General features: G+C 35.7%; 2 protein-coding genes across 5 annotated transcripts in view; both read left to right on the top strand.

Annotated features, from left to right (window-relative positions):
* TENT2 (terminal nucleotidyltransferase 2) overlaps positions 1–7,452 on the top strand; it is a 71,813-nt gene extending 64,361 nt beyond the window's left edge. For all 4 annotated transcript variants that reach the window (XM_051991789.1, XM_051991803.1, XM_051991797.1 and 1 more), the window contains 2 exons: positions 3,371–3,450; positions 6,233–7,452. In XM_051991789.1, coding sequence (XP_051847749.1) covers positions 3,371–3,450; positions 6,233–6,304 — 152 coding nt within the window. In that variant the 3' untranslated portion in view covers positions 6,305–7,452. The remainder of the gene's footprint in view (positions 1–3,370; positions 3,451–6,232) is intronic.
* Positions 7,453–17,122: 9,670 nt separating this feature from the next.
* CMYA5 (cardiomyopathy associated 5) overlaps positions 17,123–25,831 on the top strand; it is a 107,051-nt gene continuing 98,342 nt past the window's right edge. The window contains exon 1 of the mRNA XM_051991766.1: positions 17,123–17,338. Coding sequence (XP_051847726.1) covers positions 17,196–17,338 — 143 coding nt within the window. The 5' untranslated portion in view covers positions 17,123–17,195. The remainder of the gene's footprint in view (positions 17,339–25,831) is intronic.

Raw genomic sequence — 25,831 nt, 5'->3', positions numbered from 1 at the left:
AGATTTGAATTTCATTCATTCTTTCCTATTGGGGAAAGCAAACCTAGGTTTTCTACCTTCATAATAATAGCTAGCTGCTACCCAAAAATGGTGAAATCACATATTGCACTCTGAAAGTCCTTTTGTTGTCACTGTTGTAGCTCATTACTTTGTAGTGTTTTTAAAAAATAATAGTAGCTTTTTATTTTTCAAAATACATGCAAAGATATTCACATTCACCTGTTGGAAAATCTTGCATTGCAAATTTTTTTTCCTTCCCTTCCTTCCCATTCCTCTACAATGGGGAAGTAAGTAATCCAATATAGGTTAAACATGTACAATTCTTCCAAACGTATTTCCATATTTATCATGCCGCACAAGAAAAATCAGATCAAAAGGGGGAAAAATGAGAAAGAAAAAAATAAGCAAACAACAACAAAAAGATGAAAATAATACTATGTTGTGATCCACATTCAATCCTCATAATTCTTTCTCTGGGTATAAATGGCTCTCTCTATCACAAATCTAACAGTAATTGGCCTGAATCATCTCATTGTTGAAAAGTATTATTGTTTTGTTCTCATATCTATGACTTATTATCATAGCTAACTTCTATTTTATATTGGCTGTTAACTTCCTGGAAGCTCCTGAACAAAGCTTTATAGTGACATATAAGCTATCTATATAGCGGACTTTGAAGCAGTTCTGAGATGTACCCCATCTTTTTTATGACAATCCTTACCACTATGCCATTTGTCATCCTTTGGCAAAATTTCTGCCAAATCCCTAATACTTTTTTGGCCCTCTGGTTTATCTTCTTTCCTTTTATCACTGGGAGTTGGGAGTTCCTGTATCTACTTGCCTTCATTCCATTTCTATACTGAGTTTTAGTATATTTTAAAGAAGAGTTTGAAAAGATCCCTAAAGCATCTAAGTGAAATTTGTTCTAGATGGCTAATGAAAGATCAAGAATGGAAATGAGTTTTTGGAGGCTTTGGGTACCATTGCTGAAGCCATGGAATGTAGATTAACTCACTGAATAGACATGTTCGGCTTATGATGTTAGTAGAGAAATAGAGTTCAATTTTAACTTCTAGTAACTATTAGAGAAATACATGGTTTTGAAGTAAAACAGAAGGGGAAATTTTTAAGTTGTGTTTCAGGACATCTGTGATTCCAAGACCACATTTTACAAAGTAAGCCATTCAAGTCTTATCATCAGTATGATATGCTTCTTTTAAATTTTATGGATATCATTGAAGCACATTATCACTTATCGTTATATTATTTTTATCCAGTAATTTCCAGCCACATAGCATCATCAAGAGAACACTTGATATTTAAAAGATTGGTTTTTGTGGCATCAAGCAACTTTGGGAGTCATTGAAAATACTACATTTCCCAAATGCAATCCAGCCTGGTCTCTCTTTATTCATTTTTGGGCCTAATTCATTGTTGGCCTATCTTTTTGACTCTTTGATTCTCTGACTGACCCTCTCTCTCTCTCTCTCTCTCCTCCTTCTCTTTCTTCTCTTCTTTTCCTCCTCTCTCTTCTCTCCCAACTCCATTTTGTAATCTGTATCTGAGTGATACATTTCAGGAAATGTTAGAAATTTTGAGACTAAACTTTCTAGTATATATTTCCTTTTACTAACATCCCTGGTGGTGTTCTTATATAATTTTATTTCCTGATTCTACTAACTTCATTGAACTAACAACAAAGTATTAGGAACTAATACTTAAAATTTTCTGAAATTGTCTTTTTCATCATTTATTATGGAATAATATTGTTGTATTACATTATATTCATGTACCACAATTTGCTTAGCCATTCCCTAGTTATATATAAGTTATGAGAAATAGCAAATTCCACTTCTAATTACTCCCACACAAGTGGATATTCTTTCATCTCCCCCTTCAGTCTCTGAGAACTGAATGAGCTCATCTTCTGTAACCTCGGTTTTTCTAATTTAAAACTACTTTCTAATACCCTTTGAAGACATACTATTCTAAAAAATATTTTTTTTTTCTAGTAGGATGTTAGCACTGCATCATCAGATAGCCCTTTACAATTGAAATCAGTTTGCCTTTCAGTGTTTTTTTGGGACTCTTGTGTTTGTAGTTTAAAGTTCCTTAACTTAGTTCTGTTATTTCCATCAAAAATATTTCAATGTTCTCTGTTCCATGAAGAGTCTGTTTTTTCCCCAGTAGGTTTTATTCAGCTCTCTGAAGATGATGTTGTTTTTGGTTGTAAGCCTATATCTATATCTCTCTTGCCTTTTAGATTATAATATTCTCAGTTCTCCTGTTTTATAGTAGAAGTTGTGAGGAATTATGTGATCCTAACCATGGTTCCTTGGTCTCTGAATTCTCTTTATGGCTATTTGCAGTCTTTGATACTGAAAGCACTGACTTTTAGCTATGACATTCATAAGACTTGTGGGATTTTTTTTTTTTTTTTTTTTTGAGATTCCTTTTAGGAGGTGATAGTTGGATTTTTTTTATCTTTGCTTTTGCCCTTTGGTTCTTTTTATTTATTTATTTATTTATTTTTGTTTTTTATAACTTTTTATTAGAACCCATGCCAAGGTAATTTTTTATAACATTATCCCTTGCACTCACTTATGTTCCGATTTTCCCCCTCCTTCTCTCCACCCCCTCCCCCACATTGGCCCTTTGGTTCTAATAGATCTGAGAAGTTTTCATTTGTGATTTCTTGAAATGTAATATTTGAGATTTTTTCCCCTTGGTTTTCATGAAATTCAGTGATTCTTAAATTACCTCTTTTTGACCTGTTTTCCAAGGCAACTTGATGTCTGATATCTTAAATATTATTCTATTTTTTCAGCCTTTTAATTTTGTTATGATATTGTTTGTTGTTTCATGAAATTAATGGTTTCTAATTAGTCTGTTCATGTTTTTAGGGATTATGTTTAATGAACAAGATTTATCGCTTATAAACTATTTTCCTTCCATTTTTCTCTTTAGGCTTTTTATTTCTTCTTCTTTTTTTAATCTTTCACTTCATTTCTTCCTAATATCCCAATATTCAGTCTTTATGGAAAGTAATTTTTTCCTTTGAGTCTCTGATTAGAGTTATTACAGAGTTGCTTGTTCTTTCATCAACATTTTGTTTTTCCTTCTTTCTCCTTTTAACTTAGAAAGTTTTTCTCTTCCACACTGACAACTTCAACTGTCACCTCAATGTTTATGATTTCTAAATCTGTCTTTACTTTATACCTAAGCTTTAACCTTGTAAATCTAACTTCCTTACTGGACTTTTCTACATTATTTTTTCAAACTGGATATCATATATCTAAACATATGAACAATAAATTTTATATGAGAAGTAGATTTAACAAATTTTTACTGTGTGCATCTAACATTCCAGAACCATTTGATGGAACAAATACAGCCAGAGCTGTGCATGAAAAGCAGAAGTTTGACATGATCAAGGATGAATTTCTAAAGGTAAACCAATGATTCATAATTGAAGATATTATTTCATTAGGTTTTGGTGAGTTCCAGTATCAGTGCTTTATAGTATTTGAAAGAGAAAAAATTATTTAATAATCTCTTAAAGTAATATGTACTTGGGTTCTTTTACAATAAAAACATTCATTACTTAGAATTAAATCGACAAATCCAAGGAAATATGAGCATATGTAAATTTGTAAAGTAGTTTATACTCCGGAAAATATCTACTGCAGCCTCTCAGGAGCCTAGTGGGTAACAGAAGTACTCCCACTGGTTTCTGGGAGTATTATTGTAGATGTCAAACTTTAAAAGAATGTGTCTCTTACCTGTTTATATGTGAACCACTTTAAGCAAGAAGAGAAATAGAATAGTTAGCTTTTACTTATTCTGTTTAGCCCTATATTTATGTGCCCAATACAGTATTTCCGTTTGCCAGAAGTCTTTCTCTTCATCTTAATGTCATAGTCTAAAAATCTAGTTTGGTATATTTGGAGAATTAAAAAAAACACAAAACAGAAGTTAGTTTCATTTAAATTCAATAAATTATTTGCTAAATTTATATTAGGGGTAAGATATTGTCTTAGCAATGTCTTAGAAAAGAGTAAATAGTTAAACCATGAAGATTCTTTAGGGATTGTAAAAAAAGAAAATAATTTTTTTTTTTTACTGTTTTTAAGTTAATTAAGTTACCATTGTGAATAATAAAAGCAGTGCTTCAGATTTGACTACCCCTAATTTGCCAGTTTGGAACAAAAGTAGAATGAATAGCTGGCAGCATTGTTTTTGATATAATAGAATTAACACTGGATGTGGTATCAGAAGTCTATAGGTTATAGCTTTGTATTTTTAAAAGTGTGCAAACTAGTTCACTTTTCTTAGCTTTGGTTTTCCCATTTTAAAAAAGTTTTATCCTTTTTGTTGTTGTTGTGATTGTTAAATTTCATCATAAATTCCCAGTAATACTATTTTATCTACCATGGACCCTTTATTTTTAGCAAAGAAATAGAGTTAAACAAAATAAATTAACATATAGGCTATTTCTGATAGTCTTTTCCCTCATTCTACTCTTTCAGTCCATAACCTCTCTGCCAAGAGGAGAGGAGAGAAGTATGTTTTATTATCAGTCTTTTTATTTCAAGATTTGACCATTAGTTTTTTCTATTTCTTGCCCAGCTTACCTTAGAAGGGTTATTTGTAATCAGATAGAAAACTATTTGAGAGGTGTTATAAAATACATATTATTTTAATTTCTTAGCAAATATACCTTTTTAAAAGTTCTATATAATTCCCTCATTGAAAATTGGAGGTGATTCTAAATACTCAAAGGCTGTACCAACAGTGGGTAAGTGTAATGGGCTGAGGCTTGAGTTGATGCACTGAGGTCCCAAGCACATGAGGCTAAATAGTAATTGGACCATACTCTATTAATATGTAAACTTGAAGAAAGAATGGCCCCCGCCCACTCTTTGTGCAAGTCCTGATGTGTTGTATAGGAAATGACGATTCTGGTGAGTGGAGGCAAGGGAGTGAAAAAGGAAGGGGAGGAGAGCGCGCTCTCTCTCTCTCTCTCTCTCTCTCTCTCTCTCTCTCTCTCTCTCTCGCTGCTTGTTTCTTCTCTTCTTTTTGCTTTTTTGCTGAGGCAGTTGGGGTTAAGTGACTTGCCCATGGTCACACAACCAGGAATTAAGTGTCTGAGGCTGGATTTGAACTCAGGTCCTCCTGACTTCAGGGTTGGTGCTCTACTCACTGAGCCATCTCCTCCCCTCCCGCTTTCTTTTGTTTTAGAGCACCAACCCTGAAGTCAGGAGGACCTGAGTTCAAATCCAGCCTCAGACACTTAACAATTCCTAGTTGTGTGACCATGGGCAAGTCACTTAACCCCAACTGCCTCAGCAAAAAAGCAAAAAGAAGAGAAGAAACAAGCAGCGAGAGAAAAAGAGAGAGAGAGAGAGAGCTCTCCTCCCCTTCCTTTTTCACTCCCTTGCCTCCACTCACCAGAATCGTCATTTCCTATACAACACATCAGGACTTGTACAAAGAGTGGGCGGGGGCCATTCTTTCTCCAAGCTCATATATTAATAGAGTATGGTCCAATTACTATTTAGCCTCATGTGCTTGGGACCTCAGTGCATCAACTCAAGCCTCAGCCCATTACAGGTAAACCTTGGCAGTTTCTACCAAGTTGGAAAGACTTGAATACCAACTTAGCTAGTTAGTTAATTTGGGAAAACTGGCCCCTAAGTGAATGATGATGAATTTCTTCACACTTTTTGACCTCAGTTAAGGCATAGAGGTTGAGGTAAAATAAAGTGTTTTCAGAGAAGCATTTGAGCATTTGCTCTTATCAAGATTAATTTGTTAAACAAAATTAATGTATTTCATCAGTGTATAGCTTTTTTATAGTTAATGCTATGAATCATAAAGTTCACTGATTAAACTCAGAACAAAGTAGAAGGAACTTCAGCATTGCTAAATATCTAATTTTGAGTAAGCCCAAAAGAACCACCATATAAAAATTGTTGACTCTCCTTTGTGAATTAGTGTTCTTGAGTAATTAGAAATTACATATGATGTGGGATTTACCATTTTAGTATTATTCTAGTTCTCTTTCCTGTTGGAGAAATGAAATTATATAACTAGTGAGATGAAGAATTATGAAAAAGAACATTATTTTTTAAATTGTTGAACTAAATCAGGTGAGAAAATTTAACTTATGTTACATGTTAATAAAGCAGATGTAAATTTTTTGCCTTTTTTTTTTCTCTTTCTCTCCTAGTCTTGGCACAGATTGAAAAGCAAGAGAGACTTGAACAGTATACTACCTTTTAAGAGCTACTATGCAGAATAGATAACTGGCTTCTAATTAATTCCTAATTACTTCTAAGAAATAAAGGACATTATTAACACCTCAATGTATTTTGTTCCCTCCATCATGGTTTCTTTCTAATTAAATATTTTCTTTTTCAGATTTTGTTAAAAATATTTGTATAAAAGATTGCATATTTTATTATGGCATTTGCTACTATAAATTTAGTTTAAAATGCATTTCTAAAAAATGTATATATTGTTGACTTAGAATACAGGCTGTTGTGCCATAAGTTTAAAAACACAAAATTACCTATATTTATGAAGATGGTCAGAGCAATTAAAAGGATTTGAAAAGGATCAAAATGTAATTATACCATATTAACATAGAAGACATTTGTTGAATTTATAGGAAAGGTAATCAGTATGCTCAAGGTTTAACAACATTCAATTGCAATTTCATTGTCCAGACCTATAGGAGCAAAAAAAGTTACCATAACCTTTTTATTCAAATTTTTATGGTAGGTGGGGCCTTAGGATTTGGCCATATTACTATAAGACAGGAGACTATGTTTGGAGTACATTGGAATTAATTTTTCACCTTGAAACAATAATACCTTTTGCATCATAGTCCTATGAACATTAAATCTATATTGTACCCAGATTGGTGGATTCTTCTGAAGAATCTACTCAACTGTTGACATACTGGGGGATGTCTCTGGGTGTTTATAATAACTCAGAATAATGAGCTCTTTTTTTCTACTCAGCATTTTTAAATTTTTATTTTCCCTGTGACAGGAAACAACCGAGACACTTATCAGAGTTAAGATTATATCCTAGTTCTAGTATCAGGATTTTTCTGAATATTAAATTACATGAATATAATCTAAGCTGGAATTTTCAAACAGCAAACTCTACTATAAAATGTTTTAAATGATCCATCACAAAATGAATATATGTAAATGGTTAATATTTGTAAAGAATAGATCAGATCCTTTTTTAAAAAATATTTTCTTTTCACATAAAGTTGTGGTGACTGCTAAAATAGCTGCTAAAATAAAGCCAAGGTGGTTTGCGCGCACACGCGCGCGTGCGTTTGTATCTGTGTATAAATATCTGTAAAATTGGTCAGCTTGTTGTAAATTGAAATATTAAAAAAAAGTAATTAAAATTTTTTATCTTTTTAAAAAAGACTGTATGAAACTTCTTTTAGACTTGCCTGTAGTGCAGTTTGTGCCTGTAATGTGTTTGTTCTTGCAGACTAATTTATATGTCTAAGTTAATTGCTTTTCATTAATTGCAGGAAGGTGCACATTTTCAGTTTTCTCTTAAGTTTAATATTTTGCATGGTATCAAGTGGAATAAAGTTTATGTATGGAAAGTATTAGTTATTATCTATGAATTTATGTTAATTTCATAAATCCTAGAATAGTTTGTTTCATTTGGCTAGGACAGGAATGGGGAAAACCAGAAAATTTCACATATTTTTTTCTCCCAAAAATATTTATAACCTATTAAGAAAAACTAAATGATACTAAAGACCTACAAGTAATGCGATAAAGTTATTCTCTATGACATATGTTAACAAATATTTTTAAGCACTTATTACTATGTACAGAGAGCTAATTTAAAATCTTTCTGGTTTGCTTTCTGGAGGTCTTTGGACTAGCCTTCTTTCAGCTGAGTAATTACCACGAGAATAGCCAGAGATAAAATCCAAAAGTCTTTACTGTATCCTTGCCTAAGGCTTTGGCTAGCTTTCTGGAGGGCCCTCAGACGGGCCTTGTCTCAATTGGGGAAGCAGGACAACAGACCAGACACCATGAGGCTGATAAAGATGAAATGTCTGTCCGAGTCCCAGAGCTTGAGCTCCAGTCTCCAGTCCTCTTTCTTCTCTGAGTCTGTCTGTAGGTCTGACTCTGACCTCTTAAATACTCTGTTACAATTAAATCCATTCATCATACTGAATATAAGCCAATCATTATATCACTAGGGAACCATTATTCGTTATAAGATTAGTTCAATCATACTGAACTAGAGAGCTCACATGCTAAACTAGATAACCATTGTCTTATCAATTCCACTGAGTTAACACCTTGTTGTAAGAATCCTTGTTTCAAGGACAAGAGTTCTGACTCATTACACTTAAGTTCATATCCTTTGCCTGTTTATCTGTTGGGAAATGGCTCTTAGTCTTGCATACTTTTGTTCATTCCATATATATATATTGGGATCACACTTTTATGCAGTTTTTCCCCATTTGATAGTTTCTTCATGGATTTTATCCGTGTTAAAGTTTTAAATTTTTATTTAATTAAAATTGTTTTATGTTTTTTATCACTCCTTCCCCTGCTTAGGTAAGAATACCATTCTTCATTCCTACTTTCCCTTCCTGCCCTCCGTTTTTTGTTTGTTTTTTTTTTTTTTTTTTTTGACACTGTTTATGGCGTGATTTTTTTAAAAAAAGCATTTAGTTCTCATATCCATTTGAAACTTAATTTGATATATATTATTTATTTGTTTTGCTGAAGCAACTGAGGTTAAGTGACTTGCCCCAGGATCACACAGCTAAGAAGTGTTAAGTGTCTGAGGTCAGATTTGAACTCTCATCCTCCTGACTTCAAAGCTGGTACTCCATCCACTGTGCCATCTAGCTGCTTCTTGATACATGTTATAAAGAATTGTCGTAAACCTAATTTCTGTCCAAGTACCATATTCCCATAAATTCTTGCTGAATATAGGAAGTCCTTTCCTCTTCTCATAATTTGCTTGTGATTTTAATTTCCTACTAAAGATTAATAATTTCCTTTTGGGGTCATGGGCAATTAAGATAATGAGAAAGTTGTGTTCAATTAGTTGAAGCCATATAGCATCAATAAAAAAATATTGATGTTAAAGGAGCAGCTTGGGATCATTGTAAATACTGAATAGTTAAATATGTACCAGTTTAGTCTTCTCCTATTTGGAATCACAGAATCTGAGTTCAATGGAGGTATCAACTTGTCTCTCTTACAGCATCACTGACAACCAGATTCCCATCCTCTACTTAAAGAACTGCAGTGATGGGCAACCTACTTCTCTTTTGAACAAGTGTTAGTTGTTAAAAGTTTTTGCCTTACATCAAGCTAAAATGTACCTTTCTAAGGCTTTCTTCCATTGTTAATTCTTCTTTCTCGGTTGGTTAAAGCAGCACAAATCGTCCCTTTTATGATAACTCTTCAAAAACTTGGAAAAGAGGCATCAAATCTTTCACTCGTCCCTCCAATCTTGTCTTCTTTGGACTAAATCGTTGTCAATTTCTTCAACTTATCATGTGACATATTTTAGTTCTTGACTTCTCTGGGACCTCAGTTTCCTCATTTGCAAATGAAATCATAGTTGGACTAGATAACCTTTAAGGACCTTCCCTTTTTAACATCACAGAGAATCATAATAGGGTAATTACTGATCTAGAGCCAGACATTGCTGGAAGATGAAGTCAAAATGGGCCTTAGGAATTCTTACTAACAATACGGCTAGTGGAAATAATGGAATTCTAGCTGAGTTATTTAAAATCCTAAAAGATGAAACTATTAAAATACTGTACTCACTTTGCCAACAAATTTATAAAACTCAACGGCGGCCATTGGATTGCAAAAGATCGGTTTACATCTCAATCCTAAAGGGCAATTCCAAGATATGTTTAAATTATCAGAAAATTGTGCTTATTTTATATGCCAGTGAGATTATGTTTAAGATTCTTCAAGCTAGGCTTTAGCAATATATGAACCAAAAATTATCAGAACAACAGGCTGATTTTCAGAGGCAGAGGAACTATTGGCCAAATTGCCAATGTTCACTGGATTATTAAAATAAGGGAGTTCCAGGAAAAAATACCTACTTTTACTTCATTGACTACAAATCCTCAAAGAGAACAGAATATATCATTTTATTTCCTGAGGAACCTGTATGTAGGCAAAGAAGCAACAGTTAGAATCAAACATGGAACAACTGATTGGATTAATTATTGCCACCTTATTTAACTTATTTGCAAAAATGCATAATGTGAAATATTAAATTTGCTGGGAGAGCAATAATAATCTCAGTTACGTAGATGAAACCACGCTTGACGGCAGAAAGTGAAGAGGAATTAAGCCTCTTGATGAGAGGGGGAAAGAGAAGAAATCTGGCTTAGCATTGAAAAAAATGGTCCCATCACTGTGTGGTAAATAGAGAAGTGGAATTAGTGTTCGATTTTACATTCTTGGGTTCAAAGATTGCAACAACTACAGCCATAAAATTAAAAGATGCTTGTTCCTTGAAAGAAAAGCTTTGGCAGATTTGATAACATATTGGAAAACTGAGATATCACCTTGATAACAAAAGCTGTGGTTTTTTCTAGTAGCAGTTTATGAATTGTGAGAGTTGGAACTGTAAGGAAAGCTGCATGCTACAGAATTGAAACTTTGAATCTGATGCTGGAGAAGAAGACTAAGACTTGAGAGTCCCTTTGACAGCGAGGAGATCAAATCAGTCAATACTTAAATTAATTCAGGCTCTTAATTCAGCCTCTTTTCATTGGAAGGTCAAACACGGAATCTGGAGCTTAAGTACTTCAGCCATATAATGGGAAGACAAGACTCAGTGGAAAAAAACTGAATATTGAGAAAGAGGAGAAGGGTATAGCAGAGGTTAAGACAGAAACATTGTCATAGAATCAATGGAACAAACTTGGGCACATTTCAAGGCATGGGGAGAATAGAGGAACCTGGAATGCTTTTGTCCATGGGGTCATGACTGAACAACACAAAAGATCTTCCCAAATCTAAGTCTGTGATCCTATTATATCAAAATGCTGTTGAGAGGAATTCATGGCAAAGTAAGACAAGATCTGGCTTTGTAGCAGGGAATACTTGAATTCAAGTCCCACCCTTTACATATTCTTAGCAAGTCATATCCTTGAAGTACTCTAAGCTACTCTTTAAGACTATTAATTTGTAGAGAAGGGACCAACCTAGATTTTTAAGGGAGTTTCTTAATCCAAGAGTTTCTTGTAAAAGTGAAATCATAGATCTTTTTCTAATTTTTGTGAAGCAGCACAACTCTGTATAAGTAGGAAAAGCCCTCTCTATCACTTAGTCTAGCTTGGAAGTTGAGCAAGAATTGTCTTGACAATATCACCAAATGGTCATCCAGCCACTCCTTTAAGGAATCCAATTAGAGAAGGAGCACACCATGCTCCACTCCCCCCCAATCAACCGATTTCACTATTGGATAGTTTATCATAAGGGTTTTTGCTCCCTTCTGATAGAGAAATTCAGATTGAGGGGTTTATTTTTTGGACATGCCCAATGCAGGAATTTAGTTTTGACAATACATGTTTGTAACTGAGCAGGGGAAGAGAGAGTAAGGAACTTGAATATAGTTCCCATTATTTGATTAGCAGATTAAAAACTGAAAACGTATTCTGATCTTGCCTTTTATTTATGCCCTTGAGAGGCTTCTGAGTTTATTACATAGTTATCACATAGATGAAAAAAAGTAGAAGTGTTATATCCACTCCTAATTTGAGGGTTTTTTGAGCTCCTGAATGAAAATGCTTGAGTAGAATCTAAACACTTAAAAAAATCCAACAAATGTTTAAAATCAATTTTGCAAATGAAAAAAAATTAATAAACAAATTTAGGTTCCACTCATTGTATTTATAGTTGCCTTTAGAGGGCCAAGCAAAATGCATGTATTGCCACTTTTATATTACCACATTTATTTTCTTAAATCTTTTTTTTTTTTTTTTTTTTTAAGATGTACTCTAGTTCTTTTAACCAAATCCAATATTCTGGACACCTTCATTTTACCTATATCCTTCCTTAAAAAATGTAGCCAAGACTTAATGGCCGTATTCAAAATGAAATCTAACCAAGGTGCATATACTAATATCACTACCCTCATTCTGGACACTTTGCCTCAAGACAATCTTTGGGCAATATTAACCTCCTCCATAATATGAATTTGAACTTGTATATTGCAAATGAACTTGCATTCTAAACTAATTTACTCTCTTGAAATTTCTCTCCATTTGGCAAGAAGAATTAGTGTTTTGGATAGAGAGAAATAGATAAAATTTCAAAATTAGAAATCTCTTTTCTCTTTTTCTTATCTCTTCTTCTATGAGAAATAAAATTGTAAGGTTTTTGTTTCCACAATTAAAAAGTTTCACAGTCTCCACTGCCATGGTAGAAAAGAATGTGATTTAAGTTTTAGGGTCAGAACATCCTACCTGAAGAGAATTAAAGAATGTCTTTAAGTCAACAGAAATAATCACAGATGTTGGCTGAGTGCAAATGACCTGGGTTTATACCACGAGCATGCTAAATATTTAATTGAGCATGCTTAATAAGCCTCATGTATATTTTACCTCTTTTAAGGAGATAGCCACTGTTTTTGAACATATGATGGATCTGGCAAGAGGAGGGAGGAACAGGCAATTATATTGAGTATATATATTGGAAATGTCAAATTATTTTGGAAAGGTCTCCTTCAATGGAAATACTGAGGGAGGGGATAGAGTCAGGGCAAGATATGGAATATAACTCCTCCATTCACTACAAGAATTTGGGTCTGAAGTTTTAATTTCTAACACCTTCCCATTTTGGAAAAACAAAAAATGAACCATTTTTAAACAAATAAGGTCAAAGAAAACAAATTTCCACAATGGGTATGTATTTTTTAAAAAGTGTTCTAACTTTATTTTTGAGTGATGATTTATAGGCATAGGGCCTTTGAGTAATCTGTTTGTCTTTGGTCACTTCATTTTTAAAAATGTACCATATTTTCTAACTTAAAAAAACAAACATCTTCCTCTTATTCCCACTTTAAATGAATGGGAGAATAATTCACAAAGCTCTTGCCATATGTCAGAAGAAGCTAAGTGCTGGAAATGAAGTATAAGCAACAGAATCCCTCTACTCAAGTTTTCTTTTTGATAGAAGTAGAGAAGTTTTGAAATTATCTGCATTGAAGTCTGTGTATTGACTTTTGGAAGATCTTGCAAAATTCTTCATAGAATTTCTCTAGTTCATCTTTTGCAGCAAAACTGCACTTATCTTCCAGATGATCTCTTTGCTCAAATTCATTAAGAAGAAATGACCCATTTCTTTTTGCTTTAGAGCATAAAATGAATCTAAACCAGTTGCTTTTATTTTCTCTTAAAGGGAGCTCAATCAAACTTTTGTTAAACTCTGTACTGTACTAAGTGCTGTCAATTCAAAAAAGAGGCAAAAGACAATGCTCGCCCTCAAGGAGTTTACTACATTTTATTAATCTAAGATCAAATTGATGTCTTTTGGTTTAACTTAAAGCAAGACCAAAGAATTTTGTTCCGTTTTTTCAGTAGTAGCATAGCCTCTTATTAGTTATTGGACAAACATTTATAGTGCCTTTCCCTTACTTTACAAGTGTTGGCAGAGAAAGCCTGGGAGGAATGGTAAACTCTGCCAACAATTTTGTGGTGTTGTCTTATCTTTCAGAAACTTAGACTCACTTTCCAGATCACTGTGAAACATTAAAATTAAATATATGTGGGGAGCATAACTGTTGCTGGAATAGAAGAGGCACAGTAACAAATCCCACAAAATTGAGGTGTTCAAGCCTTATAATTGAGAGGCTTCTCAGCAGGCGCCAAGTGAGAGTGAACCATCCAGCTTCACTTTCAAAAAGCCTATTGAAATTCTAAGATTTTAAATAATCTGTCCCCAAAAGAGGATAGTGATGGAGAACATATCTAAGTCTGGGTATGAAAAGTCTGGAATGCAGTAACTGATGAGAATCCTGTTGTTCTATGATCTGAGAACTGGGTCCAAATCTCACTTCTTATGCTTTTTCTTCCCAATCGACTTTGGGAAATGGAAGGAGGAGGGGAGAGAATTTGGAACTTAATATTTTAAAAAGAAGTTTTAAAATAGTTCTTTACATGTAATTGTAACTACATGTAATTACATATAAACATAATTTAAAATTTTCACCATTTACAAATGTCCCTACTAAGTTTTATTAAATTTTATTTATTAAATTAAGCCCATTGTTTGAACCTGCCCAGATTTTTGGATATTAATTTTTTTAACTAACTACCTCACTCTCTTGAGCAGGTCATTTACTCTTGTTCCCCATACTGAAAGATCTCTCCCAAGCCTGTGGGGAAAAGCAAAGGTGGTAGGATATTGAGGAGATGTGAAATGGATAGATGGAAAAATGAAGGGCCTAGAAATATCATCTGTTTCAGCACTACCTTAAGGAAGGAATGTATTTTGAAATAGGAAAAACTGGGAAGACTTACCTTTCCAAAATGATATATTTCTTCTTGTAACAGAACTCCATTTGGATGGAATTATGAATTCATAGTATCATAGATTTAGATCTGGAAAAGGTCTTCAAAAGCCATCAAATCTAATTCCCTCATTTTATAGAAGAGGAAACATAAACAAGCTAAGTGCTTTTTACAAGGTCAGACCAAGTGTCAGAAGTAGAATTTGAATTCAGATCTTCCTAACTCCCAGTCTAGCTTTCTGTCTTCTGTGGCATCTGGTTATCTATCTGTAGTATATCTATATATCTCCTTAACAGACTGTAAACTCCATGAAGATAAGGATTGCTTAATTTTTGTTTTTCTCAAAAACATCTCTCCAACAAAGGGCCTTGCATATTGTAGGCAATATGTCTTTATCAAGCGAATAAAGAGTGCTGTAAATGGAATTTTTGCTTGGGATGGGACTTGGACTTGACCTTTTGATCTGTAATTTTATGATTCTAAAGGACTTTTGAGCAGGATTGGATAAGGGACTGTATGTATATAAAGTGTCTCTGACATTTGGTCCAAGCATGTAGGGATAACTAAGTTAGTGGACACTTTATTACACTGGTTCCTAAATATATCAGGTTTGAGAGCCAGTAGATTAAGGAACTCTTAACAAAAACAGAAATTATAACCAATTACATTTTAATATCTGTATAAGCATATGGAATTTGCTTTCTTGTTTTTAATATGTTCTAGTTATCAATCCTTTGGACAACAGCTGTGGAATTTGCCCTCTTTCTCTTACCAGTTCATAATGTAGCAACAAAGAATGAGGGGCTGCATTTTAGCTGTGTCAAATAGCAGATGGGCAAGGTGTTCTGAATTTCATATCTGCAGATGTTCATTTTGCAAGAACTTATTTCCAAGAGTTAGGGTATGGTTTAGTTTGCTCCAAGGATGTAATTTGGTCCTATATAAGCAAAGAGGTGGGAACAAAGTAGGTACTTATCAATTGGGAATGGCTAAACAAAGAGAGAAGTGTGGACAGACTTACATGGACTGATGCAGAATGAATTCAGGGAAGCCAAGAAAACAATATACACACTACTACAACAACATAAATGGAAAGAATAGCCAATATAAAGCAATAGGAATCGAAAATTGCAAAATTATAAAGTTCAAGCATGGTCCCAAAGAAGAGATGAGATACTTTCTCTTACTCCTTTCCAGGAGAGAGGTCAAAGAGTGGGGCATATTGTACATATTTTTCAGATTTTTTTTTTTGATGTATTGATGAGTTTTTCTGTTTCTCTTAAATATACTTGTGGTTATTTGGAATGGCTTCTCTAACTCTCTGGGATGGGGAAAGAGAAGAGTGGATGGAAGGAAATGTACACAATGTAAAAGCAAAAGATGTCAATAAAATCCTATTTTTTTAAAAGAAAACCTTGCCCTGGGACTTGAATGGAATAGAATGGAAATGGAATGGAGAATTTTCTTTCAGTTTTTTTTTTTTTTTTTCAGGATTATAGATGAAGCTAATAGACAGATAGGTGGTACAGCTAATAGAGTGCTGACGCTGGAGTCAGAAAAACAAGTTCAAATTTAGCCTCAGACATTTACTAGCTGTGTGATCCTGGGCAAGTTCATGAACCTCTGCTTGCCTCAGTCTCCCATCTATAAAATGGAGTAATAATGACATGTATTAAAAAAAAATAATAATGACATGTATTTCCCAGGTTACATACAATGAAATAATTGTAAAATGCTTAGGCCATTTACTGGTTCATATTAATAGATATGTAAATATTACCTATTATTAATCCCTTGTAATTTGGCTGTATTTGTATGAGGTGGTGATTAGGTGTTGGGTGCCTCAAGCAAGCAGCACCCACAAGTAAAAGTTAGTTTCCTCAATTAGAGTTTTTCCATATATTTATTCATCACCACCACCCCACCCCCCTAAATCACACACATACTCTCCAAGACTTTTTCCAACAATCACTGCATTGGGGGAGATGCTCAGAGTATTCAAAGCAAAGGTTACCCAGGCGAACCAACTAAAGAGCACTTCTTACAGAATAGAGATTTGGGTGGAGAAGGGTGGGGAAAATAGGGATCTAGCAGGTCAGCGGGCTTGCCTGGGCCCTCCATTCCTTTCTTCCTTCCCATCCTAACTCTCCAGAAAAAGGAAGATTGGTTAAGTAATCTAGTTCCCCACTAAATTCTGGGTTTCGTTTTCCCAAACTCCCTTCCCCCAGCTCAGACAGAACAGCTGATACCCCCTTGATCCCCGGGAGCCCGCCCGGGGTGTGGATTTCCAGGCGTCCGGAGCCTGCCAGGGCTTTGCCTAAAATGGATCTGAAGAGCCCAGGGAGGGCAGCTTGGGAGGGTTGGCAGCAGCAGCAAACGCGGGGAGAGGGAGGAGAAGCTGGAACTGCAGCGGCATCAGAAACTTGGGACTGCAACTTTGACGACTTCTATTTAAAGGGCCCCCCACCCCCCCGTGCCCCATCCCCACCCGCCAAGTCTCGCGAACCTGAGACCCGGCGCAGGACAACTTGACAGAACAGTTCCAGCCACAGGTCAGGAGGGCAGCTTTAGAGGGGCAACACCAAGCAAGCAGGGAAGGGAGCCTCTTAGCCCCAGCTAGAGGTCTTGAGAGATGGAGAGCGCCCAGTACGACTCAGCTCCGACCTCCGAGAGCTATCTCGGCTCGGATGAAGAGACGGAGCTGGAGACAGAGGAGGAATCCGAAGGAGAGGAAGAAACCACCGCAGAAACTGAGGAGGAACTGGACAGCAGCAGGTAGTCCCTCCCCCTTTCCTTCCTCCCCTTCTTCTCACCTCTCTGCCCCTTCTTCTTTTCCTCCCTTTCTTTTTTCCCTCCCTCTGAGTCTCTCTTCCTTCCTCTTTGCCCTCTTCCTCTCCCTCTTTCCCTTCTCTCCACTGCCCTCCTTCAGCCGTGATGGAAATGGGGGAGATTCTTGCTAAGAAATTCACCCTTTTATGATAAATCAAAAGGCATCAGAGGAGAGGGCTAAAGATACTTGGAAAAAGAACTGACTTTGAGTTCACTTTTCTCCTCAAACACTTGGCTGGAGTCTCCACCTGGGACACGCTTCCTATTTAAAGAAGTAGTAGCAGGTGCTGTTCCCTCAAGTGATGGACAGCTTGGGCTGCTGAAAAGTCTCGGGCCCTTCCCCCTCCCCATTCCCCCTTTTTCCAGGACGCTGGTGACTCGATGATCTTGTTTACTCGGCGTATCTACTTGGGGGAATGCTAGTTGCATATCTCTTGCAATGTGCTGGAGCAATCAAAAGCTTAAAGTGGCACAAGACTTTGGAACAACCTTGAACTTTCTTCCGCCCTTGGGAGGGCTGGGAGGCAAGCGAGGTTTGCTTTTAATTCCATTTGACAGGTTTTTAGTGACTAAGATACAAGGAGCACTAGCACTGTGCTAGCTGCTACTATTTGTGTTTTGTTAATGCAAAGCCTCTAGTATCTCTGGAAGAAGTTGGATTTGCTTTAGTAAGAGTTCCATTTAACATAAATCTTCAGATTCACCCTGAAAGAGACCTCGGAAGCTATGTATTTCAAATCCTTACTTTATAGCTGAGGTACTGAGGTACCAAGAAATTAAGTAGCTTGGTGTAGGAGTCACAGTGGAAGTGTTTGAAGGATCTTGAGTGATCTTCACAGTTTCTTTGTTTCATTCAAAGTCCCAAACACCAAAGCTTATCTTGGTGTAAATGTGGCCATCTGGAGACATTTTTTTCTAAAACCCTCACTTCTTTTTTTCTTTCTGGAAAGAAAACAGCAGCTTACATTTATCTGTTTTATATATAAATTGCCTCCTATTAATTCCCTGAGCCACTGTAAGCAAAGCAAAACTATCCGTTATACAAATTAAAAAACAAAACAAAACAAAACTGAGAGGTTGAGACTTGTGACATGATTAATAAGAAGCAAAGTTGGGAAACTAGCCCAGTGGTCTTATGACTCCAAGCCCCGTTGTTCCTTCCACTACATCTCTAGGCCTAAATGATTAGGGCAAAACCAGTGAGAATTTTTCCTTTTTTTTTTTTTTTTTTTTTTTTTTAATTTCACCTTTTTTATCTTAGTTTACAGGAGTTCTTTGAATTTACTTTGTATGCCTATTTTATAAGCATATCTTTCTAAATCTATCGGAGTGTAAGCATTTTGGCCTTCTCTGGTTTTAATGTTTAAGGGAAGGAAGCCTAAACAAAAGCGTCATTACAGGTAGGCTCTAAGAAATCAATGAAGTTTTCATTTGCTGTTGTTCATCACAAGTGGCATAGATTAGTAGCAAATATAGGATATATATTATATATAATACATACTATATATAACATAAGTGAATTAGGTTGCCTGGAGAACTGGCAAATGGGGAAATCAGGAAGGTATCCTTACTTGAGCTGAACCTTGAAGGAAGCTATTGTTTCTGAGACCAAAGTAAGAAGTACATTCAAGGCATGGAGGACCATCTATGCAAGGACACAGAGATAAGAGATGATTGTCACATAGGAATAAAAATCAGGAAAGCCAGTTTGTCTGGAGGCTAGAATATGTGAAGGAAAATAATACATACTCAGTCTGGAAAAAATAGTCTAGAACCAGCCTGTGAAGGAGTTTAGATGCCAAACAGAATAGTTTGTATTTTATTCTTAAAGTAACGGAAAGCCACTGGAGCTTCTTGAGCAGAGAAATGATGTGGCCAGACCTACACTTTAGGAATAACAATATGGCAGCTACTTGATTCTAAACATGATGGAACTCTATGACTACAAAGTGTTTTATGTGCATCATAAACATTTGATCTCTATGGAAGTTTTCCTAGAGGATGTGAGTTGTGAAAGGGACCAGGAAAAGTGGGTAGGATTTGGATAGATTATAGGGGAAAACATTGTGGGCAAGAAGAACAAGGGTACTGAGATTGAAATAAGATGATCTAGGGGTGATAGCACCAGTCCTATGCAAAATTATAAAATTGAAGATTGTCTTTAATTGCTTCCAGCCTTCTAATACATACTCTGCCTTTGGCAGGACCTACTCCTTATCTAGTACTATGTCACTTTGTTCTCTTTCTGGGAAAGTATGCTGTGAAGTAAAAGGTCTGAAATTATTTCATGCTGAAATGTGAATTCAAGCATTTATTAAGTTCCTACTGTGTGCCAGGTACTCTACTAGGCTAGAAATATAAAATTAAAAAATGACTGAGAACACTTTTCCTCTCTCTTTTTCCATTAAATAACTTAACCAAGAATAGTGAAAAGACCTTTAGATTTTGAGTCAGAAGACCTAGACTGGAATCCTAGCTCTGCCACTTATGACCTGTAGGCTCTTTGTCATGTCACTTAATCCCAAAGGATCTTCATTTCTTCATCTTCAAAATAATAAGGGTTGGACCTGTTCATTTCTAACATTGTCAAATCTGAATCAAAGATATTATGATTCCCGAGCCTCAGTTTCCTCATATATATAATAATTGAGAGTTGAGTTAGGTGAAATGGGGACTTGGGAAAAACATAATAGTAGTTGGTATTGATAGATAAGTAGTGGAAACATACCTACTTACCTACATTAACTACAGATAGATAAGTAGATATATTTATCTATAGATTGATAGGGGAATCTATTTATTCATCTATACTTTACTATAGAGCCAAAATAGTATAGTGGATAGAAAGCGGATCTAGGAATTAGGAAGATCCATGTTCAAGTCTTTGTGACCCTGGACAAATTATTTTATCTCTTTTTTCTACTTTATAAAAAATAACATTTTATTTTCCCCCAAATTACATCTAAAAGCAAATTTAATATTCATTTTTAAAAATTGAGTTCCAAATTTTCTCTTTCCTTCCCTCCTTCATCTCCCACCTCTCTGAGAGAGTAAGCCATTTGATATGTGCAGTCATGCAAAACATATTTTCATGTTAATCATTCTGTGAAAGAAGATACAAACCCAAAGGGGGAAAAAACATGAAAAAATTGAAAAATAGTATGCTTCAATCTGCATTCAAGCTCCATCAGTTCTTTCTCTGAAGATGAATAGCATTTTTCATCATGAGTCCTTTGGGATTGTGTGGAGTCATTGTATTGCTAAGAAGAGTGAAGTCATTCATAGTTGATCATTTTACAATGTTACTGTTACTGTGTAAAATATTCTCCTGGTCCTGCTTACTTTCACTTTGCATCAGTTCATGTAAATCCAGGTTTTTCAGAAATCTGTCTCCTTGTTATTTCTTAGAGCACAATAATATTCCACCCAATCATATACAATAACTTGTTCAGTCATTTTCCAATTGATGGGTATCACTTCAATTTCTAATTTTTTGCCACTACAAAAAGAGCTGCTATAAATATTTTGGCACAAATAGGTCCTTTTCCATACTTCTCCTCCCCCTTTAAAAACTGAGAGTAGCAGTAATAGGGGGAGTAGTGGTAAGGGTATTGCTGAATGGAAGAGTAGGCATAATTTTAAAGCTCTTTGGGCATGGTTCCAATTTGCTCTCCACAATGATTGGATCAATTCCCATCTCTTCCAACAATGTATTAGTGTCCCAATTTTCCCACATCTTGTATCACATTTATCATTTTCCTTTTCTGTCATATTAGTTAATCTGATAGATATGAGGTGGTACCTCCAGGTTGTTTTAATTTGCATTTCTCTAATTAAAAGAAAATCACTTAACCTCTAAACCAGAATAACTTAAACCACTTAACCAGCATAAATTTCAGAAAAAGTGATGATTTGCATTGGCAGAACCACTTCCCACAGGAAGTTCCTATATCAATGAAATCACAGATTCAGTCCCTATCCCAATTTATATATTCACTGATCTCAATTACAGTCTACTCATGCCTGCTGGTCCTAGACAACTTTTTTCTAAGTCTTCTAATGGGTTTTCAAAGGGAGTTCACTCAGTGTTCTGGGAGATTTGCTTATATGCTCTTGGCACTGGAAGAGTACCAGTGGGTTGTGTATCCATAGGTTATCTATATGACCAGCCCATATTCTTTACTGACCACACAGTCCTTTTATGATGTTTTTTCCCCAAGTTCTTCATAGTCTCTTATTTGTTATATATTAGCGTTTTCCACCCAACATTAACCTCTCATTGCCTTCAGAGGACTACTCACTTAAATCTTATTTATAAAACATATTACAACCTTAGCTAGATAATGTAAATATGATTGATGTTTCCATTTTCGAGTCTTCTTTAACAATGATGATATTAATTATAGCAATAGGGACTGGACCTGCAATTTTATTGGTATAGGGAGTTCCTGTTGGAGGAAATTCATTTTACCAATGGAGTTCAGACTCTCCTCTGGAATTTATACCTTAGCAAGTTGCCTAGAAATGACGTATACAACCTGTCTGTGTCAAGGTAAAACTTGAACTTGGCTCTAAGGGGACTTTCTATACCTCATTGCCTCATAAAATAGATCTGACCAGGTCCCAACTGGCCCTAGAGAGAAGGCAGAGCTGCCAAAGAGGCTCCTGACTATCTCTGACTCTTACTTCCAATTTTAGCTCCCAAGATAAAAGGTAGTAGATAGCTGCAAGAAGAAGATGTCACTAACTAGGTCCTCTCACTCTTTGCTTGCCTTCTGCTGTAGCACGCACTGCATTGGCCAAAGTGTGGGCCAAAGCAGGATATTCAGAGCTGATCAGGTATTGATCTTGCTGCCACTGCTGTAGATGGAGGGGGGCAGGCAAAAGGGAAAAGTGTTCCCTTTTACAAGGCAGCAGCTCAATATTCCACACAGACCCCCATTCTCCTCCTCCACATCCTGCTGGCAGAATAAAGCCATGGGATAAAGCAACCAATTAAGATTTACCTGGCAAGGGTTTCAAGTATACAATTTGGGATCTCTGAGATACTCTTCTGGCTTTCTAGGTATTTTATCCTGAGGGTCTTGACTAGGGTGGTAGTAATGGAAATGAATATGGAAATAGTTTGAGTGGGGGCAAGGAAAAAGTCCAGATTATTGGGTATGATTGAGTGGGCTACCGCAATGGTAGCTCTAAATCACTGGAGGAAGAAAAGGGTAGAAAGAGGGTCTAGAAAATAGAAGTAAGCAATTGAATCTCATCTTACCCTTCTTCAACATTTTACTTAGAGCTACTAACTCTGCCTTGTGTATCCAAGTCTACAAAAGTGAAGATTATATTCAATTCAATTTGGCAAACATTTATTGCTAGGCTCTGTGGTAGATGATGGGAAAACAAGACAAAACAGAACAGTCCCTTCCTGCCTTGGGGAGCTTATGTTCTGCTGGATGGTTTTCATTAATGTTCCATACCTTCTGGGACTAAGTTTTGTTTAGAGGAACACTGAGTTAGAGTCTACAATTCTAACTTCTAAGAATCTTCAAATTTATCCTTACTGACACTCAGTTTACTTTTTACTCACCAATGAGGGATAGAGGCCTTTGGTCTCAATTCTTAATCTTAGTTATATTTAAAGGAGATTGAAAAAAATAATTTTCCCAGATTGATCAGCTCATATATTTTCAATGCTTCTAAGAAGATTCGTCCTTTCACAAAAGACTTATACAAAAGTAAAAAATGTTTCTTGTGTTAAAATATCACATGGGATGTATGTGTAACAAGATGTGTTAAGTATACCTGACTTGTATAAATCATAAACTATGTCAGAATAGAAAAAGGCCTTTGGAGACCTTCAAATCCCGTCAGATCATGATGCTGCTGCTCCTGTTGATGATGACACTAAGTCCAGAGTTTCTTCACCTTTTCTGAGTCTTGGATCCTTTTAGCAGTCCAGGGAAGCCTATAAATCCCATCTCATAATAACATAATACATTAAATAAAATATATGTAGGATTACAAAAGAAAACAATTATCATGAAATATCGTTATCAAAATGTGTCTTTTTTTTAACCAAGTTCATGAATTCCAGATTAAGAACTCCTGATCTAGTCTAACCTCATTTTGCAAATGTCTCTTGAGGCCCAGACATTAAGTGATTTACCCAAGTTAACAAAGCAGGTATTATTTCATTCTTTTCTCCTATAATTCAAGTTTTACAAAACAGGGTGGGGGAAAGGACATAATGGATGATGATTTTTTTTTTTTTTTTACAAAAAGGACTAAGCACAAGATTCTGTCTCTATAATAGCTCTACTAATGTTTTTAAGATAGTTTAGTTGTTTAATTAAGGTTCCTTGGTTTCAGCATCCATCAGTGAGGATTGCAAATCTTTCTTGATTTGTAAGTCTCCAAGGGTTTCTTTGTTTAACAAAATCCTTTCTGTCATCAAACTAACAAAAAGTCTCCCCGATTTAGTTAGACTGGTCTTTGGTTTGTACTTGAACCCTTTGTGATTTAGTAGGATCTCCAGGCCTTATAGGCAGCTAGTGTATAGTGGATAGAGCACCTGAATTTAAATCCAATCTCAGACACTTAGCTGTGTGACCCTGGGCAAGCCTTTTAACCCTATTTGCCTTGGTTTTTAATAATGCTAATAATAGCACCCACCTCCCAGGGTTGTTGTCAGAATCAAATGAGATAATAATTGTAAAGTGTTTGATACATAGTTGTTATTGTTCCTCATTTTTGAGGAGGACAATGATATCAGAGAAGTGATTTCAAGACAAGCAAGTGAATTGGATTTAAGTGAGGGACGGATGTGCAAAGTCATCAACCTTACTTTCTCCTCTGGAGCCTTTGGGGTCCTGTGGCAAGATATAGCTCAGAAGGACCGGGATGGCCCTGAACGCAAGGAGAGACCTTGGCCTTTTAAAGCTAAGATCTTTGATAGGCAGTTCTCAGTTTGACTGAAGCATTGCCCAGTCACTGCTTTTACTAGGTAAGAAATGAGGCAGAGAATGGCCTCTTGTACCTAGTGCTTAGCACATGGCACACAGCAGGTGGTATATAAGCTACTTTTATTATCATACTCTATTGACACTGATGATGAGAATCAATCACCACCATACCATGATTAGGCATCTGCAAGGATCCTAGTAATTTTAAAATTTGACTAACACTCATATAACTTTTTCAGGAATATTTCTATTAAGTCAGTTAATAAATATTTAATCAATACCTACTCTGATTGGGCATTGCCTCAATCAAACTGAGTCCTGTTAAAGACCTTAACTCAAGATTTGCTTTCAGGAGCTTATAGAAAAAATGGAGGAGACAAACTGATATATTTTGTTTTTGTTGACATCATTTTAAAAAATAGTCCTATCTTCCTCCCTACACACATGGCATGAGAACCACCCTTGTAACAGTGATTCCCCTCTCCTGCCCCCCCACACCATGTCTCATCTCCTCAAATGGGCAATGAGGTCTCAATACTTATTTATTTAGCAAATTATTATGGTGTATCCATTATATTTCTCAGACTCAGAGCTATCATTTTATTTTTTCTTCATGACTGCTTCAGAGTTGGAATTTCATTGGTGTAGGGAACTCTCAGCAAGGAAATTCCCTCTACTGACCAATATCTTGGAGAACGTTGGGAAGTAAGTGACCAGGGTCACGTAAGCAGTACGTGTCAGGAGTGAGACGTAAGCCCAGGCTTTCTAACTCAGAAGCCAGGCCTCCGTCCACCACACCAAACTGCCTCTTTCATGTCAGACATTTAAATGGCCTTGAGTTAGGAAGACCTGAAGTCAGACCTGGCCTCAAACAGGTACTAAGTTGTGTGATTTTGGACAAATCATTTAAATGCCGCCTGCCTCATTTTCCTCAAGTGTAAAATGGGGGCATTAAAAAGACTTTGCAAACCTTAAAGCATTAAAGTCTGACAGGAAGAAATGAAAACTCTATGGGATTAAATGCTTTCACTAAGATTTTCTGGGCTAGAATTGATATCTGCTGATACTTAACCCAGAGCCCTTTCTATTATATCAAAATGGAAATTAATTACACTTGAAAAACAAAGCCAAAACTGACTATTTTAACATAAAAACTAACAAGTTATAAGTTGTAAACTATCTAGAAGAATAGAAGTGGTTATGGAATATTGTTGTTCTGTAAGAAATGACCAGCAGGATGAATACAGAGAGGACTGGCAAGACTTACATGAACTGATGCTAAGTGAAATGAGCAGAACCAAGAGATCATTATATACCTCAACAACGATACTGTATGAGGATGTATTCTAATGGAAGTAGATTTCTTCGATAAAGAGAGCTAATTCAGTTTCAATTGATCAAGGATGGACAGAAGCAGCTACACCCAAAGAAAGAACACTGGGAAATGAATGTAAACTGCTTGCATTTTTGTTTTTCTTCCCGG

Source organism: Antechinus flavipes, chromosome 1, assembly GCF_016432865.1.
Source record: "Antechinus flavipes isolate AdamAnt ecotype Samford, QLD, Australia chromosome 1, AdamAnt_v2, whole genome shotgun sequence".
Lineage (NCBI taxonomy): Eukaryota > Metazoa > Chordata > Mammalia > Dasyuromorphia > Dasyuridae > Antechinus > Antechinus flavipes.
The sequence above is the reverse complement of the archived record's forward strand: the minus strand, read 5'-3'. Positions and strand labels throughout refer to the sequence as shown.